Here is a 26,337-nt window from a genome sequence, read left to right as displayed (position 1 = left end):
AATGTGAAGGAAATCATTGTATTCCCTGGAAGATGTCCTATTTGAGCAAATTTAGACTGGCAAATATTCAAATGCAGTTGGGCATTTGAAAATTTCATTTAACATTTTGTGATTATTCAATGAAAAGAAAAACAGTATTTGCATTGTTTAAATTTTAAAGAAGCTATTAGTGCAGAAGGTTAAATTTGGACATATTTATGTTCTCCATGGTACTTTCTAAAGCAGAACTGATAATGGAGGAGTATCAACCCTGAAGCACTTTTTAACAACAGTATTGAATGTTGTGAATGCCTGTATTAAGTTTTTCAATATTTTAGTACAACAGCATATTGTCAGTGGAAGTGCCCAATAGGTAAGTGTGTTCTTCAGAAAGATTACTAAATGGTGAAAGCTGTGAGATTCTGCATTGTATATTAATGTTGTGAGTCAATGTTAGAAAAAGACTGCTATACAGAAGAAGTCAGTAATAAAGGTGCTGAGGGATTCTGCCACTTCTAGGCAGAAGGCTGAATGTAGCTATAGCCATAGTCCACAAGAAGTGTAAGTAGGCACTGGGTGTTGCTGCAACATCCCAGACACAAACTCTGGTAAATCCAGATATTCTTGTATATGATAGCCCACTTATTTCTTTGCCAAATGATTGCATAGATAAGAAATTGTGCTTAGACTTGATAACTGGTAAAGATCAAGAAGGCCAAGTGACGGGAACATTATTGGATCGTGTTTGTACAAGCTGATTCATGATAAGCAAGGATAGTCTTGCAGTTTTCAAAAGACAGACTGTGAGAAGTAAAAGGAATTCTTTACTGACAGTGAAGAAATCAAACCTCGGTGTCCCAGCTGGTATTCTCCTGACAGCAGCAGCAGAAGATGCTGTTTGGGAATAGAATAGAATAGAATAGAATAGAATAGAATAGAATAGAATAGAATAGAATAGAATAGAATAGAATAGAATAGACCAGATTGGAAGAGACCTTCAAGATCATTGCGTCCAACCTATCAACTAATCCAACCCACCTAATCAACTAAACCATGGCACCAAGCACCCTATCAAGTCTCCTCCTGAACACCTCCAATGATGGTGACTCCACCACCTCCCCGGGCACAAAAGTAGCCATTTCTTGCAGCTCATCCCTCTCATATGCCCCAATGCAGTATTAAGGATGTCAGAGATGATTGTTTTCCTGCCTTGTCCTTTTAGCATCCTTTATAGACTTTAATTTGTTTTTATTAACATTATTTTGAAGCTGTTAATACTGCCTACCTCCACAACCTTCAGCAGAAACAAGTTCCAGAAGCTCACAACTTCCTGCAAAAAGAAACACTTTCTTTTGTTTGATTTAAACTGATGTCCCAGTCATTTCATTTGGGTGCTCCACCATTCATATGGAAAAGGACTGCAGAGTTATTGGAATAGTCCCCATTGTGCTGTTAGCAAAGACAGTTGCGGCTTGGAGATTGGAGAGTGTCAATCAGAAGTTCAGCTGAATAAGAATATGCGAAGGAATTGAAAGTGTATGGTTAAACATCCTTGATCCTTTGCAATTATGAAACAAGAACATCAAGCTGCAGCTCAGGTAATAACATTTTTGTTGAATCTGTCAAAAAAGAGATTCTGCCTTGTAAATACAAACCACATAATGTATGGTGAAAAAAGTATATCATCAGAGAGGCTACTTGACCTCATGCACTCAAGGTTTTGAAACAAAATTTGGTGGGAGATTACATTTAAGGGTGTGGATTTAATTGAAAATTGGATAAAATCCAATGCATACTTAGGAAAGACAACTATCTTCAAATTAGTGTTTTATTTGAATTTCCAACAAGAGAGTTGTTACAAAATTAAGATATCAATCATGTTCAGAGAAGCATTTGAATCAACACCAGAGGGGAAGTTATTACTTAAATCCTTAAACACAGAAATTGATGCAGTATTTCTGAGGAGGAATAAGGACTGCCAAAGTTACCTGGAATTCTCTGAGCTGAAAAATCAGTTAGTGGGGTGGTAGGAAGTCATCATCTGTAGGTCTTGGAACTTGCCATGTTTTGTATCAAATTTAACCTTAATGGTACATTGGGAGCAGGGGGGAGGATGAGGACAGGCATAAATGGGTGTTAGAAAATAAATTTGGGACCAGTTTCAATTTCAAGAGAAGAGCTGATCAGATCTCTGATAGCTGTTGAGATCAAACCTGAGGTACTTTGAACATTTGTGATAATCTGTGTTCATGAAAGGGTGTAAACTGCTTTTGAGTAAACTTCATTTAGGAATTCAAAGGAAGTTTACAAAATTAGTTTCTCCAACAGTCTTCCAGTAGTGAGGACACAAAACCTTATCTTTAGACAAGGTATGTCTGTATGTGGGTCTCAACCCACCACAACATTTAGCGTATTTTCAGTGAGAAACACAGAAGTTTGGTCTCAATGACCTTTGTGTTCCTCAGTTTCCAATCCAAACATCAAATACTCTGCATACTGAAACTAAAAATAATGTCCAGATGTAACTGCTGACAGAGTTTTCAGCAGAAAGCAGCAATTTTTAGAAGCAGCAGACAAGCTCTGTTTTGGCTCAGATGCTGTAATTACAAGATGCTGCCGGAAATTTATTCCAGTAAGTGAGAAAAGAAGTGCTGCTATTCCCAGGAAATAGTTATCTGGAAGGGTGATACCAAGCATGCATGTAACAAAAAATATTTGGGAAACTGATTCCTCTGATTTGTCTTCATTACCATTAGTATAGACATAGTAATGGACAGTGATTATTTGAAATAAAACCTTAGGAATGTGAAATATGTAGCGAGCAATGAAGTGTTAACAAGCAGTGAGTTGCCTCTGCCTCATTTCCTTACGTGAATTCAGTTGGGATTTTTTTTTTTAATGTTGTTCAAGATAAAAATTAAACCAAGTTTTCTTCTGTGTCTCTTTCAGAGAGCAGTGAGCTCTCTGCTTTATTTACCATTATAAATTCACCTTGCTATCCCTCATCTTTGTTAAGAGGGCGGGGGTGGTGGTGGGGGGAAGTCATCAGTAAAAATACAACACGTTCTTGTGTAGCAGTGAAAGAAAAGCAGAAGCAGCCAGTCTGAATGCCATGTTTTTAGCGCTTCTCTTGTGCAAGTGGGCTGAGTGAGAGCCTTTTTCTTTTTCTTTTTTTTTTCCCCCCAGCGTCACTGCAATCAGATATATGGGTGCAGCTCTGCTTTACCGCAGCATGATGCAGTTGTGTATAGTTCAGTGTGCTCTTCTTGGAAACAGGCGGAAGGAGAGCAGCTGACCAGAGCATGCAGAGGATATTCATTAGAGGATGGGTTTTTTTTCCTAAAGCTAAACAGTACGTGTGAAATTCCTCCAGCTGCAGGAGAGACCGTTTCAGTGGGGCTTCAAGTTGATACGCGGTTCGCAAGAGGAGGTGCATATGCTCGGGCTGTCAGCTACTGATGGAAAAAAAAGCTTCAGACAGGCAGACTGCACGTTGTTAAAAGCACAGCTCAGACACCCTTCGGGAAGACACTCTAACTCTGCTTATGGAACAAGTGCTGTGGTACTGCATATCCTTTAACTGACCAGAAGAAATTTACCCTCTAGTGGAATGGAATAAATGAAAATACATGCTGAGTGGGTGAGGGAATAAAATACTCTGCAGATAGAATTAAGTGCGAGCCTCAGAGGAAGAGCAAAGGACAAAAATCTCATGGTGTGCTTTTGTTGTTGTTGAGCTTTTTTTTTTTTTTTTTTTAATGAGCTTACCTACCATGAACGGAAGAAGTGGATCTGCGGAGACTTCATTTCCTCCTCTGACCCCTCGTTTACATCACTAACTGGTGACAGTCACATCTACATACATAGTACCTGCCACTTCAGCTGCTCAGAATTATAGAAGCCTCTTTGTATGCAGCAGACATGGCTAGCCAGCAGGATTCAGGCTTCTTTGAAATCAGTATCAAATATTTACTGAAATCCTGGAGCAATAGTGAGTAGCAGAAGAGTAATCTTTTCATATTACGCATTGCTTGGTAAATAACTAGGCTAACCTGAAGGATAAAATCTTAATATTTCTGTATGCTTGTGTTCTATAAACCAAATAATTTTTGCTTTTATCAGCTCTGAAAATCAGAATGTCAGAGATTTAAGCAGGTTTCATTAACTGCAAAAGCTGTAATGAGATTATACTAGATTTGCTTGATTGAATTCTGAAGTTAGTCTGCTTTCTGGCTGTCTCTAACAGTACATAGCAGGGAGTGCATTCCAAACAGCATTTCCTGCCTAGATGTTTATTTGATTTGTTCAGGCTTTATCTAAATATTTCTGAAAATGCTGTTTAATAACAAGGGTGTGGCATTGCTCTAAAGTTGTTTCTTATTGACTGTGCACTGAGGACAAAAATATAAGCTTATACTTCAGGTGTGATAGTCATTATCTTCATGTGATGAAAAGCAAAACATCAGTTGCTTATAGCTGCACTTCCCACCCTCTATGCTTAATTTCAGAATCTTATGCAATATTTCCATCCAGAAAGAATCCATCTGTTTATCTCACCCAGGCTGGGTTTTGCAGAATGTAAACAAACAGCATTTGAGTTTTCTGTGGTCTTTTCAGCATTGCTGTCCCTGATTTTCATTGCTCTTCAGATCAGTCAATCTTCAGATTTTTAGCAATATCCTATAATTGAGACCCCTGAATAAAATTTAGTGCTTGTAAATATATTCAGACTAGGTAAGGCCATGATGTAACTTTGGCAGAAATTTGCTTTTTAAATTTAAAATACATGAACAGGATATGCCTTTTCTGTAGAAGGCATATTAATATGCCTTTTATTAATAGTGCTAAATACCCATAATTAATTGGTTTGAAGAGATAGGATAGTGTATCTCTGGAAAAATCCAACTTGGCTACATAGGCAGTAAGATTCTGATCATCTCACTATCTAATTTAATAATTCCTGCATAAAATACTAGTATTTTTTAATTCCATTGTATAAAATATTGCAAAATCTGCTTAATACAAGGCATATATCTGAATACCTGCAGAGAAATAAAAATGACACTGTATTAGATGTGTGACATGCAAGACTTGTCTTCATTAGATGATATCCATAGAAACTGTATTTTTCCAGGTAATTTGTAACCTCAGTAACACTGTAGCGCTTGTTTAAATCTGTCTGTCTACCACAAGTGTGAGGCCACCATGGAATAATACTACCACCTATACAGCACTGCTTATCTGCCCTCCTTCCAAAATACTTAGTGCATATGCTTTCAAATCAGTGATCCCACGAGGACTGAAAGAGAATGTTATGATTTGGCTAATGCTAATCCAGTACTGAGAATGTAAGTCTGTACTGTGACAACACATTTTGTATGGCAGTCGAAGTTCACAGAATCATAGAATGTAACATCTTATGGCAGAAGAAAAACAAGTCAATTTATGGTGCAGAAATCAAATCAGTTCTGGCATTGGGTTTGTGATATATTACTGTAACTTTAAGACTAAGTAAAACTAGCACTTAAGAATATAAAAATTACAACATTATGGAATTAAATATAACACTTCCCCCCCCACCCCCCCCTTCTTTTTCCTCTGCATAGAACTGTGTTGAAAGTATTTCAAAACAACTAGGGTGATTCCAGTCTGCAGTTAGAAATCCTTAAATGAAATTCTGATTTAAGAAAATGGAAATAGACTATGAGTAATTGGTAATTCTGGCATTCTTTTAGCTGATTAACACACTTGCAGCTGTATTTCAATAAACAGCAAGAGGAAATACAATAAATTAATCCAGGTTGCTTTAAACTTGTTGCCAGTTATTTACTTTTTTTTGGCTTTCAGTCTGAAAAGCTGTGTTCATAATCTGTGTATGAGCTTTCTAGCTGAAAAGCAAGCAACTTGATAAGAAGACAGTAGGGAGTTCAAAAAGACCTTTCTTCAGCTCTGCTATGCGATGGGTGGAGCAGAAGAAAATACTTCCCCTGCTTGAGAAACTGCTGGGAAGCCTGCACATGCATGCACAAGAACATGTTTTCCAGAAAATAGGTGCTGTCTCTGCATACCCAAGAGCAGAAGTAAGCTATAAATTATGCCAGGGCATTCACCTAATAGAAAGAGGTCTTACATGGTATTTTAAATGAAAAATATGTTTAGGTCCTACAGCACGGTTATAGTGTAGAGGTACCGTCTCTGTATGTTTCTGTAAACTGTCACTTCAAAACAGTAGCTGTAAATAACATTTATCCTTCCTTGGCTTTATGGTCCCACCTAAACCTATTCTTTCTATTGATTTGTGCCTTGGCTTACACAGAGCATTAACATTTTCTAATAGATTTCCAGCTGTATCTATTGCCCATACCATGAAATATACTCAGTTATTCTACCTGGGATGACCATTTTCTCTAAATTTGCAGTCAGCAAACTAGCATTCTTGACATGCTGGGCAGGATTTCAGTTCACTGTCACATAGCACTTGCAGAAGTTTTCACCTAGCATGCTGCTTGGATTTTCATGTTCATCAGCCAGCTAAGGAGGCAGGTAGTTCATGGGCACCAGAATGGATTAATTTTCGGTACCCGTTAACAACTGCAGTCAGGATGTGTGTTTTCAGTAAGCATGCACTCTTGTTCTTTGGGGCCAGAAAAGCCAAGTCACAGTCTGGCCTTTGAATCATCCCACCAAACTGTGAGACCTCAAAACACTCCTTTGTACAGCTCTCAAACCAGACTTTTGCTCTGTTTGTGTCAATAAGACACCATGCACGTCATGTAGTTCTGGAAAATGTTTCTGTGACGTGTAGGAGATGGGATCAGAATTGGGATGCTGCAGTTGGAAAATAAGAATAATCTTGTTTTCTTTTTCTTTAAACTTATTTGTGTTCAGGTGTTTTCTTAAATATTCAGGTTTTGTTTGTTTTTTTTTTTTTAATCAATGCTGCATTAGTCAAGAGCTGCATAAATAATTTGCATTACTTTTTAGAATTAACTTTTAAAGGACTGTGCTTACTCAAGGTGAGTGGTGCTCACTCGGCCCACTGAGGTTAATAAGATGACAAGAATAAAACAGGGCTCACCAAAAGTAGCATGATAATGGGTCTTCTGTTCAGATTTGTCATAGGAATATTGCCAAATACTTTTTGCAAATAAATATTTGTAATGTACTCAAAGAACAACATGTGAATCCGCATGTTAAGAATGTAAATGTGGTCTCTTGCTCTTTCTTTGGACTTTTACCTTTTAAATGAATCAGATTTCCCTTGAATTTATTCTTCAAATTAATAGTTTTTTTAAAAATCTGAATGGAAGCTTAAAAAACAAGATACCATAACCATCAGTATAAACTGCAGGAAATTCTATAATACTTGTGGGGGGGGGTGGAAGTTTATAGATTAGATCAGCAATTCAGTTTACAAGAGGAAAGAATCTGAATGGCACAGGCAGATGGCTCACTTGTGCTCTCACAAGTCATCTCATATGTGGGGTGGCAGAAGTTGCATTTCATTGTTTCCCAGGTACTAGAAATGAATTTTAAGGTCTTTTTGTGCAAGGAAATGAGAGCCCTCATTTTACGTAGTGCACGTTCTACTTGCACTTCTCATACAATAGAGTTATCTTCAGGGCCTTATTTTAAGGATTACTAAACTTGTTTAACTATCTTTGAATGACAAGTTCTTGTTTTTTTCTGTGGACTCGTATTGAATTCAGACTTGGAATAAGGCTTTTTTTAGTATTAAAGACTTAAGATCTCTTTCATATGGCTCATACTTCCCTGTCTTCTTCCACAGTAGCCACCATCCACATCAAAACCCTCTTATCATCATCCTTTTCACCTTTGTGCTGTACAAAGCCCATTGATCAACTCTGCTGCTGCACACCTTTGTCTTTGCTCCTGTAGCAGTGGCTGACAAAAGCCACTTGGTATTTACTAGTGGTGATAACATCAGAGACAGCTTAATCCTGGGAGCGCACAGGCACCCACATTAGCTATTACTTGTGTTGCTCAAATATAGCAGCGTTCCACAACAGTCCCAGAAGGACCTCTGGGTCCTCCACAGCTTGCTGGTCATGTACCAACCTGAACACAGTACTAGCATCAAAACAACGTAAGTTGTCAGAAGAGCATTCAGCATCAGAGATACTTCTCAAGGGCCAGTGTGAAGCCTGACAGGTAGTGGTCAGGTATATTCTGTTCTGCTCTTGAAGATATGTTTCTACCATGTCAGGAATGGAAATTAATGTAGGACATTTAGTCCTTCATTAAATGAAAGTAATACATTTAGCAATAAAATTCAGCTTTTTTACAGAGAATATTCATGGAAACCTGTGTCCATGAGCAAGAAAAAGGGAATGCCATAGGCAGTTTCTTAGGTAGAAGTCTGCATTATGTCTAAGTTCTGTGCTGCACTAGGAAGATACTCTAGCCAGATTTTATTCTGCAGGAAGATGACAGATGTTAACAGCCATTTTGCAGGGAGGCACTCTCCAGTCATAGGATCCCACCAAGTCTCAGTGATGGCTACCAGGTCACCGTTTTCCAGATACACAGTACTCCCCAACTCCTGTTGACTGCCCATGCTGCATGCATTTGTTTAGAGGCATTTCAGTTGGGCTGTTGGTTGCATCACTTTCTTAGTGGAGCTTCCCTTGATTCCCTTGAGGTATTTCATGGGAGTTTCCTTGATGGCCTCTACTGCCTCAAGAGCCCCCAGCTCACTGCTGCTGGATTTTGACTGTGCTGCAGCATCCCCAGCATGTCTGGTCAACAGGGTCCATGCCCTCTGTCACAAGTAAAGACAAATATAGACCTGTTTAAGCTGAGCACACCATGTGACTGTAGCAAGATACCAATGATGGAAAGAAGCTCCTTCATATTTCTCAGTACCCACTTAAACACATTCATTGAGCAAGAGCCCATCCTTCCCTGCCACCTCTCCTGCTCTGACATTTCTATTCTTGCAGACCCAAAGTGACCTGATTCAGGAAGCTGAAGTGCTGCAAAACTGCCCTGCAGGGAAAGGACTGGCTAGCTTCAGCCTGAAGTGGGTGACCAGCAGCTGTGGAATGGACAGGGACATGTGGTTGCAGAAAGCTGGGAAACAGGCTGGCGCTGATGGGCAACTGCAGCCTGGGCTGGGGCTGTGCTTGGACCTGCTCCTTTTGCTTGCTACTGAGGTCTGACCCTAGTACGCCTGCAGAAAGCTGGCCACTTCCACGGCCTCCACCTTTAGGGAGCCCTGGGGACAAAGATTAGTATCTGTTCAGGCCTTCCATGTGACTATGCCCTGGACAAAGGATGCAACTTGCTACTCTCTTGCTACTTGAAGGAAATTGGTTGCTTTATCCATTGAGCCTGAAATCAGAGTGCTTAGTGTATTTTTCAGCTCTTAAGCAGTCTGTGATTGTGATCAGAAAAGTAACTTGCTTGATAGTGGTGAGTTACCTTCCAGGACAACTTTCTTTATACTTGTCTGCAGTTCTGATCCTCTTCACCACACAGCTGGGTTTTAAACCAGAGTGTTTGAGCTCTTTGGGCTCTAGCAGTACCCATTTTAGAACTTGTATTTTGACATGGTTCTTCTTAAAAGTAAGGGAAAGTGGAAGTTTTATGACTTTAGGGACCTCAGAACTCTCTTTAAAAATGACTTTGTCTATTTTTATGACCTTCCAAACTGTTTCTACCATATCGGGAGGGAGAGAAGGATGAGAGACTTTAGAGATGCTTTATTGCGAAATTCAGTTTATTTACAGCACGAGTTTGCTTGTCATTAAAAAGTTTGAATTATTGTAGTAATAGTCTGCAAATAGAGTGAGTGCAATCTTAGTACATACATTTTTGTGGTAAAACATCAATCCTAATCTCAAAATAGAAAAGAATCTGGAAACTAGGCATAAATTAGACATCACTGGTAGATATTCCATAAAGATTCCAAGAATTTTGCTTGTGGTAAAACGAAACCAATTCTGTTAAATTATTATTAACCACTTTGAGTGATTAATCTGTAATATCCTTGGGTTTATCAAATTACCATCAGTTTGATTTTTTTCCTGTATATCTAGCTAATACTCCAAAGGATCAGGGAAAGCACTAACAGGTCTTGTTGTTTCCTCTATGCATGTAAAATACCATTGAATAAGCTGTAGTAGCTTTCATTTATATCTGTATATGCAAATATAAAAAGTATGAAGATCTAAAAAGGGATATATGCAAGTGTAAGGGAAGTGACAGTATATAGGTTACCATAAGGGTATATCAGATACATAGGTTACAATACATAGGTTCTCATATAAAATGTACAGTGATGTTCAAGGTTTAGTAATGGAGGATAGAAGCCAAAATGCTATTTAACATTCCTTTTCTATTTTATTCACTTTTGATGGACTCATTTCATTAGTAGTTTAAACTCTCTTCTCTATACTGAGTTGTGAACAGTAGGAAGCAGGCTCTACACCTCTGGAATTATGATTGCATGTGCTTGTCCAGATTTATTTTCTGCATTCATTCCTGAGTTTCTGAGCAGTCAGTAAGTGCTTGGCACTTGCTTGAGTTGGTAGCCCTAGAGACTGCATTCCTGTGGGTGTCAAACCCACAATGGGCACACATGGCATTAGAGTAGCTGTGCCTGGGAGGGCCAGTCAGTATCTTCTGAACACAAGAATGGGATGCCTCAGTACTCAGGGAAGCAGATGTATGAGTCAACTGGCTTGGCTTGTCAGAGACCTCATGGCAGAGCTTCAGTGCAAGAGGGAGCATATTGGAAGTGGAAGCAGGATTTGGCTACAAAGGATGAACTTAGTAACATTGCCTGGGCATGCAGAGATGGTGCTTGGAAATCCAAAGCTCAGCTGAAGTTGGGAATTGCAGGGGATATCAAAAGCTGCAAGAAGCATTTATCTTGCTTCATTAGCAGTCAAAGGCTGAACAAGGAGAATGCAGTCCCGTTGCTGAATGGGCAGGGGATTTAGTGACAGTGGACTAAGATACTGAGTGCTATCTTTGACTCAGTCTTCACCAGCAAGATCTCTCTGGCCTCTATCTGCCAGGTGATGGAGTGCTCCTTGATATGCTACTTTAGGGAAGAAGGGTAGAACTTGTGCAAGTCCAGAGTTCAGGAGCACACTCTTCCTCACAGGAACTTCCACACAGGAACTGAGAAGCCTGACAATTCTACACATATTTATCATCTTTTATATATTGCAAATTATAGTCACACTAAAAACTGAGGGATGGCAGAGCTATCCACAGCAGACAGCAGAGCTATCCACAGCAGACAGCAGAGCTTGCTAAAACAAGTGGCTGACTGAAACACGTCTGAGAAATACTGGCTTCCTAGTTTGCACTCAGCCAAGTAGCATTGGTTTCACTGAGCTGTGAAATGAGATCACCAATATAGAGAGACTATTAGCAGTAGTGGTTTGTACATAATACCAAGGTCACTGATGCAACTGGTATTACTGAGAAATTCAACTCTATGACATCCCAGAAGGGAGGTTTTGGGGTGCTTTGCAGACCATTGCTTTGAAGAGAAGTCTGAATGTTGTTTTGTAAATACTGTGGGATAACTGTAGTGACACATATCACTTGTCTCCAGGGGAATGTGTTGCTGATAAAAAGCTTATTTTAGGTGATTGGAGCCTTAGCAGAGCAGTTTCACACATTAATAAAGGGGATCCCTTCAAGAGACACGCTGTACAATCTTTACCCTGACTATTTTCTGTGCCTGAAGAAATTGGCTGTCATCAAATGTATCACTAATGCATACAAGTGGAAAAGCTGCTGTGGTTTTTGCTAGTCAGTGAAGGGGGTCAGGAATCGTGGTTTGTATGTGGCCAAAACATCAAGATGTTAGATGCATTTGTGTTCTCCAATCAAAAGAATGTAACAGATCTGAATTATCACTGTTCTTGATTTTATTTGTAATTGTGAAATTGCAGGTGGCAACCAGTAGTACCTGGTTCAGCAGGAAAGTCTGCCAAGGGTATTGTTTTGCAGGAATTCTCCTGTAATTAGCTGACCATTACACTGACATTTTTCCCTAATCTTTAGCTATCTAGCTCTCCTCCCATCTGTAATTTTGAAGAGTCTCAGCTTGCACGTGGAGAAAATTCAACTTCAAAGTACGGCCATGTGCCAATGTGTTTGTGTTTATATCGAGTCCCTTGAACAACTTGTTGAACAGCATGTAGACAATTGTCTTACTGCATTTCTGGTGTTTGTGAATGTCTTTAAATGTCTGGATCAATTTGCCTGTTTAATCAGAAGGATATCTGTGTAGAGTTCTAGCCAAAGTTCTTCCTTGATTGTGCAGTGCGTTTCTGCATATACTCACACTGATATTTTGGTGTGTGTTTTCAGTTATGTTTATTCTGTGTGTATTAACAGAGCTATCAAGCGTTGAAAGTAGTCCGAAGTACCTGACATCAGGTTTTGCAAGTTGTTCCTTTGTAACTGGAATTATTTTTAGTTTGCTTCCCAGTGGAAGCAAAACTTACGTCTGCCTGCCTATTTTGAACATGTTGACTAAATTCAGAACAATTCAGGGAAGGGTAGAGTTCTTAAAGATACCAGAATTTCTGCACAATTTGTAGAACAAGGCTATTAGGAAGTGAAGAGGGACGTACACCTGCTGAGAAATGGCAGCATAAGCTTCCTGTCTTCTTAGACATAAGAAAATCCGTCCTCTGACAGCCTTTGTGAATACTCCAGCTGTGACAAGCTTCAGTCACACCTTCAAGAGGACTGCACAGGAGACTCATAGTGTTGCTTATTTTAAAGTATGTTTACAGTATGCAAATTGAAATTCATTAGTTCAGATGCAGGCAGACTGCTGCTGGAAATAGCTTGCTTCAAATGGTCTACATGATGATAATATTCATGCAGTGCTTCCCATCTGGAGGCTTTACAGACTGAGATTCTTTCAGCATTATTACATGGGTATGAAAGATGGAAGTAGTATTCTTTTATTGCTATTACTGGGAAAACTAGAAGAGAGATATTAAGAAACACAAGACTGCACATGAAACCTCTGTTAGAGCTGGAAATGAAGCCCTGTGTTCTAGTCTTTTACTGGAAGAACCTTCACATTCTTGCTAGCCAAAGGACACACTGTGAATCATGACTCAACTAGTTATTATTTCTAATGAGAATTTTAATTGGCAGCAAGTTAGTAACATTAAAATGGAAGTGTCCTTGGATTGTTTTACATTCCACAGGGTGCAACTTTATTGCTACCGATGCCTTATTGAAGGCAGGTGTTTGGAACAAATAACCTCACCCTCACCCTCTGTCTGAACCAAAGCTAGGTGGTTACTTTGATTTTTGTTCTCATTGGCAGGAAAATGTGGCAGAGCAATGCATTTATTCTTCATTGAGATGAGTGCTTGATCAAGAGGAAGCAAAAGTTGGAAAGTATGGCTTTTGGAATAAAAAAATAACAGGGGTTCACAGTAAATTAAGCAACGTCTCGACTTGTCCATAGTGAATCTTTAACATTTATGTCATGAAATAGAAGATGGAAATATTGTCAAAGGGAAAGTGAAATTCAAACTTTTTATTGTTTTTACTCATTTGTCTGACGTGTTCAAGCAGTAAGGGACAGGGCAGGTAAAAGGGAGTGTTACAGGGAGCCGCAGACTTCTATGGCAAGTGAAATAAATCACTGAAATTATTTTGCTGAGCTTTTAGAAACTAAATTCTTAATACAGAGTGGTTGAATTTTATAGAATTACAGGGGGGTGGGGGAAGAAAAGGATATTTGTTAATGAATGTGTTTGTATATAGTGTTGTGCCTACTTCTTTGTGTAAAACCCCTCCTTACTGTTGCTGAGCATTTTTATGAGTTCCATGGTTTGGGGTAAAGCAGTTCTAAACTTAATGTCCCTGAAAGTGTATTTTGCAATTTTCTGCAGAAATGGTTCTGCCCTCTGTAAGAATGAGAAAGTGCAAAAGCACTGTTGTTTGTTAGTGTTAAAAGTTCTCCTGCAGAGGACAGTGGAGGTGGGTGGGAAAAGTGAGGGCAGAGGGGATAGCTAATCCAGAATCAAAGCCCAGTGAAGGAATGAAAGGGGAAGATGCGGGGGAGTCATTGTGGGGGAGGAATCAGAAATAGAGGGACTGATACTTCCTGAACAGTGGGAGTGCAAATAAGAGTGACTGGTAGGAGATGGGAGCATGGCAAGGACTGGAAAAGGGTCGGTGAAGGGACAGGGGCAGGAGGAGGGATAGGACAATGATGAGATGGGTGGAAGGACAGGATGAGCCATGTTTGCCTGGGCGAGGAGAACAATGTAAGATAGTCAGGGACTGGAATGAGGAGCCTAAAGTATAGAAGACACAGCTGTGAGGACTCACCAGTATAAAAAGGGAGCAGCTGGGGAGATGGGGGAGGTGAGAGACAAAGAATTCCCCTCCCAAAGCACAGCATGCAGTGCAGGAGTCCTGATTGCCATCCTGCATCCTCACTTTATAGCAGATCCCTCCAGCAAGGAGGAGCCTTGCTTTGCCTTAATGCTTGGGTTAGGTGAGAGAAAGTGTTAAATGTTATCAGGCGAGGACAGCAGCAAGTGACTTGTGGATGCTGTTAAGGTAAGTGGGTCAACAGTGGGTTCCTGTGGCATCAGATTGATCGTATGTCTGCTGTATTACCTTGCTTATCATTTTCACTTCTGAAAGGCTGAATCCAATGAGGTAATGCTGCATGTAATGGAAAGCACACAGATGTACAAAAAATCCTCTTAACAGAATATTATTTATTTATTAACACTTGTAATGAAGTAGCAGATAACTTCCTCACACTTTCTCCTTCCAATGCAGCAGGTAGTGTAATAATAAAAGCTAGTTTGTTCTAGGATCTCCCAAGGAAAGATGTTAGACAGATCTGGGGAGTTTTCACAGAATTCTCAGCTGAATGAAGAAACAGACCATATATTGGAGTGTTAGTGAATAATTGTCAGCATACTTTCAAGCATAATAGTTTTATGAGGCACTGCAGATAAAGTATCCTTGCTGATGGTTTGTTGTCACACTAGATTGAGCTAAGCAGTTGGGTACTGCAGGGGGGGATTCTAGGTTTTATTTTATTTTATATGCTCCTTAGGGATTTGGAGGAAAGTCAATGACATTTGTGGCCATCATTATATTAGAATACCTAAGCACTGGCAAAGAAAAAGTAGGGGAAAAAAGAATAATCAAATGAAATAGGGGTTTATTTAGAGTAAAAACCTTAAAAATATACTACCATGGGAATCAATAAATGTCTTCTGACTTTTTATTTTATTTCTGAGACTTGAAAATCAAGGCTGGCTACTTTTTTTTTAACTTCAGTGTAATGGCACTTCCCTGGAAGGGGTGGAACAGGGTCGATTTGCTTTCTGCACTTGCAAAGAGAGAAGGTCCATGGACATGCATAGATGCACCTGGGCCAGCTTCCCTGCTCTATTTTGCCCAAGGTGGGGATCACAGCAGTCAGTCTGCTACAGCAGAGCACTCAGAATGGCAATTAAAAGTGAACATTTGTCATTTGTTTGATGATAAATGGTAGTCCTTCAAGGAATAACATGGAAGCATCACACTACTGGCAACTTAGAGATTCGTCTTAATTTGTCATGTGTTTATGATATTAATAGGCACTTGGAATGGCTTTCTACCTAATACTAATACCATTCTTTCCAGTCTGTTATTACTTTCTGCAGTCATTTTCTTGGTACCAAAAAGTTTCTATTCCTGTAAAATAAATTAGATTGTTTCTACAAAGTTGCTGCCACAGATATTAATCAAGTATCTTTCTTGATTAGAATCATAGAATCAATAAGGTTGGCAGAGACCTCAAAAATCATCAAGTCCAAGCTGTCACCCAAGACCTCATGACTACTAAACCATGGCACCAAGTGCCACGTCCAATCCCCTCTTGAACACCTCCAGGGATGGTGACTCCACCACTTCCCTGGGCAGCCCATTCCAACAGCTAACAACTCTCCCTGTGAAGAACTTTCTCCTCACCTTGAGCCTAAACTTCCCCTGACACAGCTTGAGACTGTGATTAGATCAATATAGATAGATAGATCAATATAGATTAATTACAATATAGATTATATATCTATAATCTATATACCAATTTAGATTAACATAGATTAATTACAAAGGATTGTGTAGTACTAGCCAGATCCTCTTGCACAGCTAGCATATATGCCAAACATTTGCATACCACATATCAGCTTCATTAACAAAAAAAGCCTGCCTGCCTGATATGTCATACATTTTAAAGATTACATGTTGTCCTGGTTTAAGGCCAGACAGATCCTCTATTGCCCCTGAAAGGGGCAAAAGAATGATGCTCACACAAATGGTTTGGAAAGCAATAGAAAGTTTAAATGGAAAATCAATTGGTGTTTTACAGAAATCTACAAAGCATAGTGACAAAGAATCCCAAAGCATACAGACTCCCTTACATTACACCCAAAAGCCCCAAACACCTCCCTTCTTCCCACCTGAGGGTATACCTGAAACCCCCAGGGCTCTTTCCTGTCCCATCCCCACAGATCTGGCCAGCCTGAGACTGCCCACACCCCCACCTCCCCCCAGCATTAGACCTAGCCAAGCTTAAGAGGCCTTGACATACTCCTCCACTGTTACCCAATAGGGAGCATCTCCCATGGGAGCAGAGAGGGGAAGAAAGAGGAACAGAATGACTTTGCAGATGGATTGATAGGGTACAGGATTTATGGGTAGAAATATGCTGTTTCCTACCGGGTTGGACGCTCAGGACACCACAGGTGCAATTTATGCGGCAGTAACAGGAGGCACCCAGCCTAAACTGCCCCACATGTATATCATGATATCATCAGAACATGACTTCTTGTTATAAAGTTTTCATTTTTATATTATTAAATCCAGAAATGACATTTCAATTTGATATCATTTACATTTAGTGTGTCAGTCATGTTCACCTACTTTATAGAAGCAGAGCTGGAAATACTTGGCTGGAAGGTTGACTGCTGTATATGTATGTGTGTGTGTTTGTGTATGTAAATACATTAAAATTTTTAGCTTGCTAATTAATAAAGAGAATTCTCTTCAGTCATTGAACTGTCATTGTCACTTTTACTATAATTTAGTGTCATGTAATTTTCAGTGTTTGTTGCTCATAGATTAACTAAATGGCAGCTACTGGTCTAGAGCTATGCTGCTTCTTATATTTTATCTCTAATTCAAAGCACATTGAATTATTTCATCAAATTTTTCAATCTTCAAGACTGTCAAACCTGAAACAAACAGGACTTGGACAGTCCTCACTATTCTGGCTGGTAGCCAGAAAATGAGGGTGCACACCAAGAAGATAGATGAGAGATCAAATCCTGAAGTTTAATTTAGCATTTACCCAAAGCTACCACATTCTGGGTGAGTTCTGCAGCCATTAAGCTGTTACATGAAAAGCAGTTACAAACCGAAAAGGAGAGGAGCTGCTTCTCTTCTCTGCTTTGTATGTTTGTAGTTCAGGACGAGGCTTGACAGGATGCTTGGTTGCATGATTTAGTTGATTAGGTGGTGTTGGATGATAGGTTGGACACGATGATCTTGAAGGTCTCTTCCAACCTGGTTTATTCTATTCTGTTCTATAGTGGCTTAATGTGAGGTCCTTGTGGGGATGGATCTAAGGCGATACTTGGCCCAGTCTGGCTGCTGTGGGTCATATTCTGAGCTGCTGCCTGACTCACCTGAGTGTTTAGATCAATTTTTTTGTTTTTTGCTCCAAAGGCCAGGCTTAAGCACCCAACTTCTCAAGTGACTTGAGCCCTGAGGAAAACTGTCTTGGAAATAACAAATCCCCACAGTGATGATGGTCAGCTGAGAGTGTACTGAAAATTTCAATGCCTCTTTCCATTTGTATGTGGAAGGAAATGTCAGTGCTGATGTTCAAATTCCTAGTTTTTTAGCAGCCTTATGTACTGAAGGTACTCAAGGTTTGTGCTTCATATATTTTTGTGCGTGCTTTCTTCCTGACAAAGCCATTCATTATCCTTGGGTTGCTATGGAGTAATGATCACACGGATCTGGGAATAATAACCCATTATACTAATATAGCTTGTCATTGTGTTTGATGCGATGTGGTGTCCCATAACAACAGCTCATGCTTGTAACTAAAACACTTTATGGTAAGATCACAGTTTATGGCACAGCACTGCCAAACATTGCCTATCTTCTTTTCACTGAATTATCTTTTTGAATACATAACCTACTTACAAAACCATGTATCCATTTTTAAGGTCAATATTTAGGTCAGTGTTGTTCTATGGTGAGAATCAGAGGGTTTCCAGAAAATTCTGGCCTGTTTGCTTAAGGCGAGAAACAGCTTTGTCTTCTGAGCTCTCCTGCCCCACTTGGAGCTTCAGCTTTGTGTTATAAAGTTCCCTTTGCTACAGAAGAAGAACAATTTGCTGGGTTTAGTGAACTTCTTAGGTGCCACAATAGAAGAATGTAGGAAATTACTTCCAATAGTTGGAATACATAATTCTGTGATGCATACAGCATTACTCCAACCTTTCATACATACCCAAATATGAAACTGGATTTTATTTTAAACTACACAAAGAACAGGCCTTGAATCTTTGTGTTGATTCAGTTTAGTTCTGTAACAGATAAACAGGCATTTGTTGGTAATCTGTAACATCCACTATGGTGTGATTTGAACTTTTTCCAGATTCTCAGGACAGTCCACCTTCCTGTGCATGTGATTGTACCTTCAGTAATAACATTTCAGCTGTGATTCGTCTGTGCTCCTCACACATTCACTCAGGCAGTGGGAATATGTCTTCCATGGAGCATATCACTGCACCTTCAGAAAGCTCCACTTTTATACAGAAACGCTTTCTTAAGGCAAGCCACTGTTTCCTATGGATATAACTTACAAGGCATTCAAAAAAATTATTCTGGCAATGTAATTGTTCTTCAAAATATTCCCTGAAAATTGAATCATCTTAGTAAGCTTCCTCCACTTTCATGTTTCCTGAGGTGCATTGTAGATAGAAAAACCTTAGAATCAGCTTCTGTTTTGGCAAAGCATGTTTGGCACCAAACCTTCGTGCAGGGTTAGATACTGATACTCTGATCACATAAGTTGTATTTGTATCTGGATGTACAAAGAGATATCAGGAACTGATAGGCATTCAGGCTTAGGCCTCTTGATGTTTTCAAGATTAGAGATAGAAGAATCCTTTTTAGAACATCTGTATCACATTTTTGCCAATGAAAGATTGTTCTCAGCAGTATGTTTTCTACTAATGTATTCAACGGGTCATAAATTATACAACCAGAAAAACCATTGTGTCATCCAATCTGTTCTTCTCATAGAGCAGGCTTTATGGCTCTCTGAATTAATTTCTGTTTGAACCAAAGTGCAGCTGAAAAAAAAAATAAATCTTAATTTAAAATTTCTACTAATGGAAGAATCAGCACCATCCTTAATAGCATTCTGGCAGTTAATTTCCTTCCCTTTGTGTTTAACTTCTTTAATGCATTCATCTAGTTTAAAATTCCAGACGTTGGATGTTACTGAGTGAAGAGCTGTCTGGTAGCAAATTTCTGTTCCTCACATATTTATGCTTAGCAAGCATGGAAGTCATCTCGCCTAATTTTCAGGCATCCTTGGTGTTTTATATTACATCTGACATAGTCGAGGCTGGGTTTCCTGATAGCCAGTGGAGAGAAATGTGCAGGTTGTAGCCAGGTGGGGGTTGATCTCTTCTCCCAGGCAACCAGCACCAGAACAAGAGGACACAGCCCTGCTGCACCAGGGGAAGTTTAGGCTGGATGTTAGGAAGAAGTTCTTCACAGAAAGAGTGATTGACCATTGGAATGGGCTGCCCAGGGAGGTGGAGGATTCACCTTTAGGAAGAGACTTGATGGGGTGCTTGGTGCCATGGTTTAGCTGATTAGGTAGTTTTGGATGATAGGTTGGACTCAATGATCTCGAAGGTCTCTTCCAACCTGGTTAATTCTATTCTATTCTTTCAGGGTACAATTCTGATGAGCTCCTTTAGACATGCTTGTTAGGAGGTACTGAAACACACCTTGGAAGTGCCTGGGTGGTTGTGTTGTCTAATAAGGCATTTTGGGTTGTGTGGCTCCATGTAAATATGTTTTGCAAATAGGTGCTGTGTAACTTTCTCATGTTCAAACTGAACTTTAAGGCAAGTTTTCCAGTCATTAGTTATAGTTGCCTTTCCTGAATGTCCTGCAGTTCTCAAGCTGCAGACACCAGAACATGCTTTAGTACCCAGCAGTGGTTGTCATAAAGACTGGCAGTGAAGCTTTTGTTTATCCTGCTTGAAAAGGCTCTCCTTGCCTCTTCAGGTCACAAGAATAACAGCCTGTTTTCAACACATTACTCATCCTGGTCTCAGGCCTTTTTCATAACCAGTGCTTCCCAGGAACAGAAAGCCTCATTCTGTCCATGGGGCATGCATTCTTTGTCTCTGGCTATGCAGTCCTCCATAGGTTAGAATTAATATCTCATTTATTCTTTGCTTGCATTTAGTTTTTTAAATGCTGTTCAAAATGGGATATTTTACCCTTTTTTTCTGTCTGCCACTGCTAATTTGTCTTTTGTCTGTAAACCTTTTAGAAATGTTTTAAATTTTTTGTGTCAGTAACAGTAAGGTTAAATAGTACAGGACCAAGAACTGGTCTCTGTACCTCCACTAGAAGTACATTCATTAGAGTATGATTTTTTCTTAACCCGTGTTGAAAAGTATCTGTTGCCTAGCTCTTAATCTATTTTTGTTGATTTTTTTTGGTTCTCATTTTATAGTTTGCTAAGATACCAATTCAACCGCCAAACAAAAATACAAGACTATACCTTTTAGCTTGTTAATCAGATTTATAATCCCTTAAAAGGATACATTTAGTTTAGTAACATCTACTTTTCATAAACCTATGCTTGTGGCATGTTATTATGCTCCAGTTCTTTATTAATCAAATGCATCCGTTCCTGGATTAGTAGCAGGGCAACTGTGTTGCAGTTGCCTGGATTGTCCTTGCTGACACTTAAAATCTGGTACAATATTGGTTTTGCCCCGACCCTCAGGAACACTGAATTCTGTTTTGAATATCCCATAAAAGGAATATTTTTATTGTTTTCAGATGTAATTAGGCTCTTCAGTTTTTCTAAGGAATTCATCTGTTTTCTCAGGGTTTAAGCTGTTTATTTGGAAAATCCAACATTAACCTTAGGATTCTTCCTTTGTGTCCACAACTAACTGCTGCAGAGTTCATCTCCAGAGATGCCTGCACCTCTCCAAATTTAACAAGTATTTCTGGCAGTCACTTCTTCCAAAATATTTAGACACTTCAACATATGGAAGGAGTTTTCTGTCATGGACCACTGACCAGCATGAGAGCAATGTTCTGTCCATGTTGTGTTTGCTGTTTGCAACTGTCTGGTCATGCAGAAGGTCTTTCGGACAGCGGCTAAATTCCATGCGCTTCACTCATCTATTCAAGTGAAGATTTTTCAGTAGGCAGCTATACTCAAGCCAAGCTTTCAAAACCTTCACTGAGTTCATGTCAATAGTAAAAGTCATTATCTTGTCCCTGATGATTTTACACTTCAGAATCACTGTGAGAAATATTTATGTCCTGGAGTCTGGGTTTGGCACAGCAGCAAACATTTGCATTTGCATTTAAATTTTGTGGCTAAGAAAAATGTGAACCCTGCTTTCCAAGAGCTGTTAAAGTAATGCTAATAAAGGGTTATCAGAGACTACTGCATCATAATGATGTGTGGCTAATAAAAGATAACCCGTGGTGTGTTGGGTTTTCTGTAAGCAAAGAGGACAAAATCGTGTTTAATTTAATACAGAAGACAGACTGTGTTGTGAGTGGACTGCTGCAGCCACTATTAAGTAATGACACCAATAATTCTATGAGACAGAGTAGGAGATAGATAATGACAATTATTAATCCTGATTTTGGCTGCAAATACTTTTCTCTCATTTCTTTGCATAGATGTTACTTTCTATGCTGCACTGCAGAGAGGAAGATGAATGAATGTCTGACTTATTCTCATGTTAGCCTTTATTCACAGAAATCTCTCCTGCAGTTTCATCACAGAAAGCTTCACAAAATTTTGTGAAGTCTTCTTGGTCTATGAAGGTTTAGCTTGCCAGTTCATAGTGCCAGCTTGTGGCTTGGTTCATTCCTGGTATTGTGCCATTTTCCACCCACATAGCCAGCAGCAGCTGAGATACACTGTGATGCAGTTCAGTCTGTACAAGATGCTCCTGAAGAATTTACAGATTTAAGAGCGAGAGTCATCTCGTATAACCCTGGATGTATATCTTTGTTGTCATTTCTCCTTCATTAGTCACTGACAAGTGATAGGCACATCTAGAAAGTGATTTATTCTTTCTTAAGCTAAGAATGTAAGAAGGATAAGATGAATCACCTAGAAATGTCAGTCTCTCTTCATTTACTCTACTTGGATCCTAAATGGCTAGATTAAATTAAATGTTTGGCCTGTTGATATCTAAATTTGGACCTTGCCCTAAAATGCAGCCATAGACTAGATGAAGTCAAGGAAGCAACTGCAGTTTTTCTAGATTTTTCTAGATAATTTCTGTTGTGGCATAAAATAAGCAAATCTCTTTAGGAAATGAACTCTTGGACATTTAACAGTCTTAGGTCAGTAGGACTGTGCCTACAAGAAGGCTGGGGAGGGACTTCTTAGGATATCAGGTAGTGATAGGACTAGGGGGAATGGAATGAAGCTGGAGGTGGGGAGATTCAGGCTGGATGTGAGGAGGAAGTTCTTCACCATGAGAGTGGTGAAACCCTGGAATGGGTTGTCCAGGGAGGTGGTTGAGGCCCCATCCCTGGAGGTGTTTAAGACCAGGCTGGATGAGGCTCTGGCCAGCCTGATCTAGTGTGGGGTGTCCCTGCCCATGACAGGGGGGTTGGAACTAGATGATCCTTGTGGTCCCTTCCAACCTTGACTGATTCTATGATTCTATGATCATGCAGTTTCAGAGAGAAATGAGTGACAGTCTGTTTCTTTTTGTGTGTCAGTAATAAAATACTGCTTATGTTTGTACAAGTGCATTACAACACGCTCAGGTTTTCGTTGATGTGTGTGCATTGCACAGAAGTCACATCATCCATGTGCAATATGCCATTTTCGTTCCAGTGAAACACATGAGTTTTAACAGCATGAACTAACATCTGTCAGTGGTTTGGAAGAGCAAATGTGGACAAACAGACAATGAAAATTCAGGGATGATTCCAGTTCTAACATCTGAGGTAGCTATTGGAATTGGTATAGGACTCAGATGCTTTTGTACAGTAAAAAAATTCATTATATATTATTTTAATTCCATCTATCCAGATTCTCGGCAGATTTACGGTACAATATTTAAAGAGAAAAGGAAGTCTATTGTCTCTAAGAGAAAATGTATAGTGAAGGAAGATGCAGGTCACATCCTCTCTGTTTGCAGGTCCCTCTTTTGGAAGCAAATATTCTTTCTCTTTCAGACTCTTCTGGACTTGTGCTTCCTCAACACTCTTCCAAATTCCCTAAAAATAATTCTTCGGCTAACACCCATCAACCACAAAACAAGTATCTTCATCTCCCTGTCTCTGAAAAGGAAAGCAAACCCAACAACAGTCTGTCTAAAAATCTTGTATGAAGCTATTTTCTGATCTGACAAAACCGAAGTGGAGGCTAGCTTTTTCCCGTAGTACATAAAGAGCTATAAAAGAAGAGTATGAACATCTTCATTTTAAATAAAATGCCTTTCAAGCTCTCTTTGAGTCCAGTGAAATTCTGGCATCATTTCAGAAATAAACTGTGTTATTAAAAAACCCCAACCAACCAACCAACCAAACCAACCCCCAGTTAATCCACTCATCAGAAAATTATGATCTGAATATATCTTTCCACCCTTACTTGGAGGTTTTACATTTGGAGTATCTGGAAAGGTAATACAACTTTTGAAGTTACCAAGATAAGGTATCAATGTTTTGCTAGTATAGTCTTCATCTCAAATCAGCCTTCAAAGAGGCAGCTTGTCATTACCACGTAAAGCACAGAAATTGAGTATTTCAATTTGAGTTGGGTCCCATCAGAAGCAACACAGATATTTCCTTTAGTAAGAAGGCACTCCCAAAATGGAGCACCCAAGTGGCAGTGGAAAATTGTTTTGAGATTGTCTGCAAAATTCCCCCCCACATCATTTAGTTTTTTTCAGTCTTTAATCTCATAATAAACAAAGCCATTTCTAAAATAGGCAGAGCAAAGAATCTTTATGTTGTATGTCTAGATTCCCACATATCTTCAGCATGGTGGTATATGGAAGCAAGTAAAAAAATACCTAGACAAAAAGGACCATAAAAATAAATAATAAGCAAAGAAAATGGACGGGGTGGGGAATTATGTTCCTGCCTCATTCAGACGCCTTTCATGGATCTGAGATAAGGAGCTCGGGAACATTGTTGAGCTGTTCAACCCCTGACCTGCCACTTATGAGAAAGAGAGATGGAAAATCTACATGTTACAGGACCATAGCTACTAGGAGCTTTGCCAAGTCAGTGAAAAGGACTTTAGAAAATGGATGGACATATATGACAGGATTTCCTGCTTGTTTATTTGTTTTGGCAGTCATCATTCTTGAATCTCCTTCATATGGAGACACAGTCTCTTTGCAAGAGGAGAAAATGTGTTCCACATGCTGCTTTCCTTTACAGGGTCTCTAATCAATTACTCCTCTCTTGCATAGAGTTGCAGTGCACATCTGAGGATGTAACACCTGCACTTACCTGTCTGCCAGAAACAGAAGTGTGAGGGCTGGAAGATTGCTGGTGGCTAATAAAGTGAAACAAACAGTTTTAACCTTTCCAAGGTACCAGGCTGAACAAGATCCTTAGCTTCAGAGGTAACAGGAACTTTACCGCATCCATGTCATGTAAAACCTGTCAGTGTGTGTAGGGACTGTTCTAATGTTTCCCTAAGCTTGGGCAAAGACATTTGTATTGAACTGCTCATTTCCTAATGAGGTTCATCTTAGAAGATGGCTTCTTCTTAAACATCTCTGAGTGGAATGAGCATTAAAGCTCTTTGTAGACGTGCAAAAAACATCCCTCATGAATGGTATTTTAGCATGGCTGATTGGCCATATACTTACTTTCCTGGATGCTGCATTTTGTTTCTATCCTGCAGAGGACTGCATCTGATTGTAAAGAAATGACCACATCTGAAACTTATTCTGAGGCTCCATTCTGCAAATTATTGTCCACCCCTGGATTCAGGGGAGGCCAGAATGGGTTTACTACAAGGATTTAGCTTTATGGCCTGAAATGTTCAGTCTCACTGAAGATACCATATAGTCATGGTCTGGTTTAAGCCTGCTGTTTAATAACATCCCTGAAGATACTGAAAATAAATTGAGGAATGACCTGTTTGTGCACATGCAGGCACACACATGAAGTTCCAGCCTCCTTTTTCTTGGCTATAGACCAGTTGCTTTGGGTGAAGCTTATACTTTATTGGCAACTCTGCCACTTGGCAGGTGCAATAATTAATTTACCTTCTCTTGTCTGTCTTTGCTGTTCTTTGTGTCCACATTGAATTTATACACTTATTGTCATAGAATGAAAAGAAAGTTTGGAGAAGGATTGCCCAGACAAGTCTGTAGTTCAACAAATATTTTGAAGAGAGTGGAATAAATACATCTAAACCTGGCAACAGCATTTTTTCACTAAGTCTTCAAATTTAAAATTTGGGTCTTATCTCTGTTAAATCTGTAAGCAAGTCCTGGAATTCTTTTATCACTGCAGATAGATTCATAGAATGCTTTGGGTTGGAAGGAACTTTAAAGATCCTGTAGTTCCAACTGCCCTATCATGGGAAGAGTCACCCTCCGCTAGACCACATTGCTCATGGCCTCCTCCAAACTGGCCTTGAACACCTCCAGGGAGGGAGCATCCATGACCTCCCTAGGCAACCCATTCCAGTGTTTCCTCACCCTTACTGTAAAGAATTTCTAATATCTAGTTTAAAACTAGCCTCCTCAAGCTTCAGTCAGTTCCCTCTTGTCCTATCACAATAAGCCTTTGTAGTCCTTCCTAGCTTTCTTGTAGGCCCCCTTCAGGTACTGAAAGGCCACTCTAAGGTGTCCCCAGAGCCTTCTCTTCTCCAAGATGAACAGCCCCAGCTTTCATAGCCTGTCCCCATAGGGGAGGTGCTCCAGCCCTCTGATCATCTTTGTGCCCCTCTTCTGGACCTGCACCAGCAGTTTGATGTCCTTCTTCTGCTGGGAGCACCAGAACTGGATGTAGTACTCCAGGTGGGGTCTCATGAGAGCTAAGTAG

General features: G+C 39.7%; 1 protein-coding gene across 2 annotated transcripts in view; it reads left to right on the top strand.

Annotated features, from left to right (window-relative positions):
• The window catches only part of FRY (FRY microtubule binding protein), a 196,155-nt gene that overhangs the window by 24,103 nt on the left and 145,715 nt on the right, over positions 1 to 26,337 (top strand). Inside the window, exon 1 of one of the 2 annotated variants that reach the window (XM_054164678.1) lies at positions 3,719 to 3,970. The exons of the other annotated variant lie outside the window; for it this stretch is intronic. Coding sequence (XP_054020653.1) covers positions 3,901 to 3,970 — 70 coding nt within the window. The 5' untranslated portion in view covers positions 3,719 to 3,900. Of the gene's footprint in view, positions 1 to 3,718; positions 3,971 to 26,337 lie in introns of those variants that run through there. 2 annotated transcript variants of the gene reach the window in all.

This window comes from Dryobates pubescens, chromosome 10 (assembly GCF_014839835.1).
Source record: "Dryobates pubescens isolate bDryPub1 chromosome 10, bDryPub1.pri, whole genome shotgun sequence".
Lineage (NCBI taxonomy): Eukaryota > Metazoa > Chordata > Aves > Piciformes > Picidae > Dryobates > Dryobates pubescens.
This window is presented reverse-complemented; position numbering and strand designations above follow the sequence as displayed.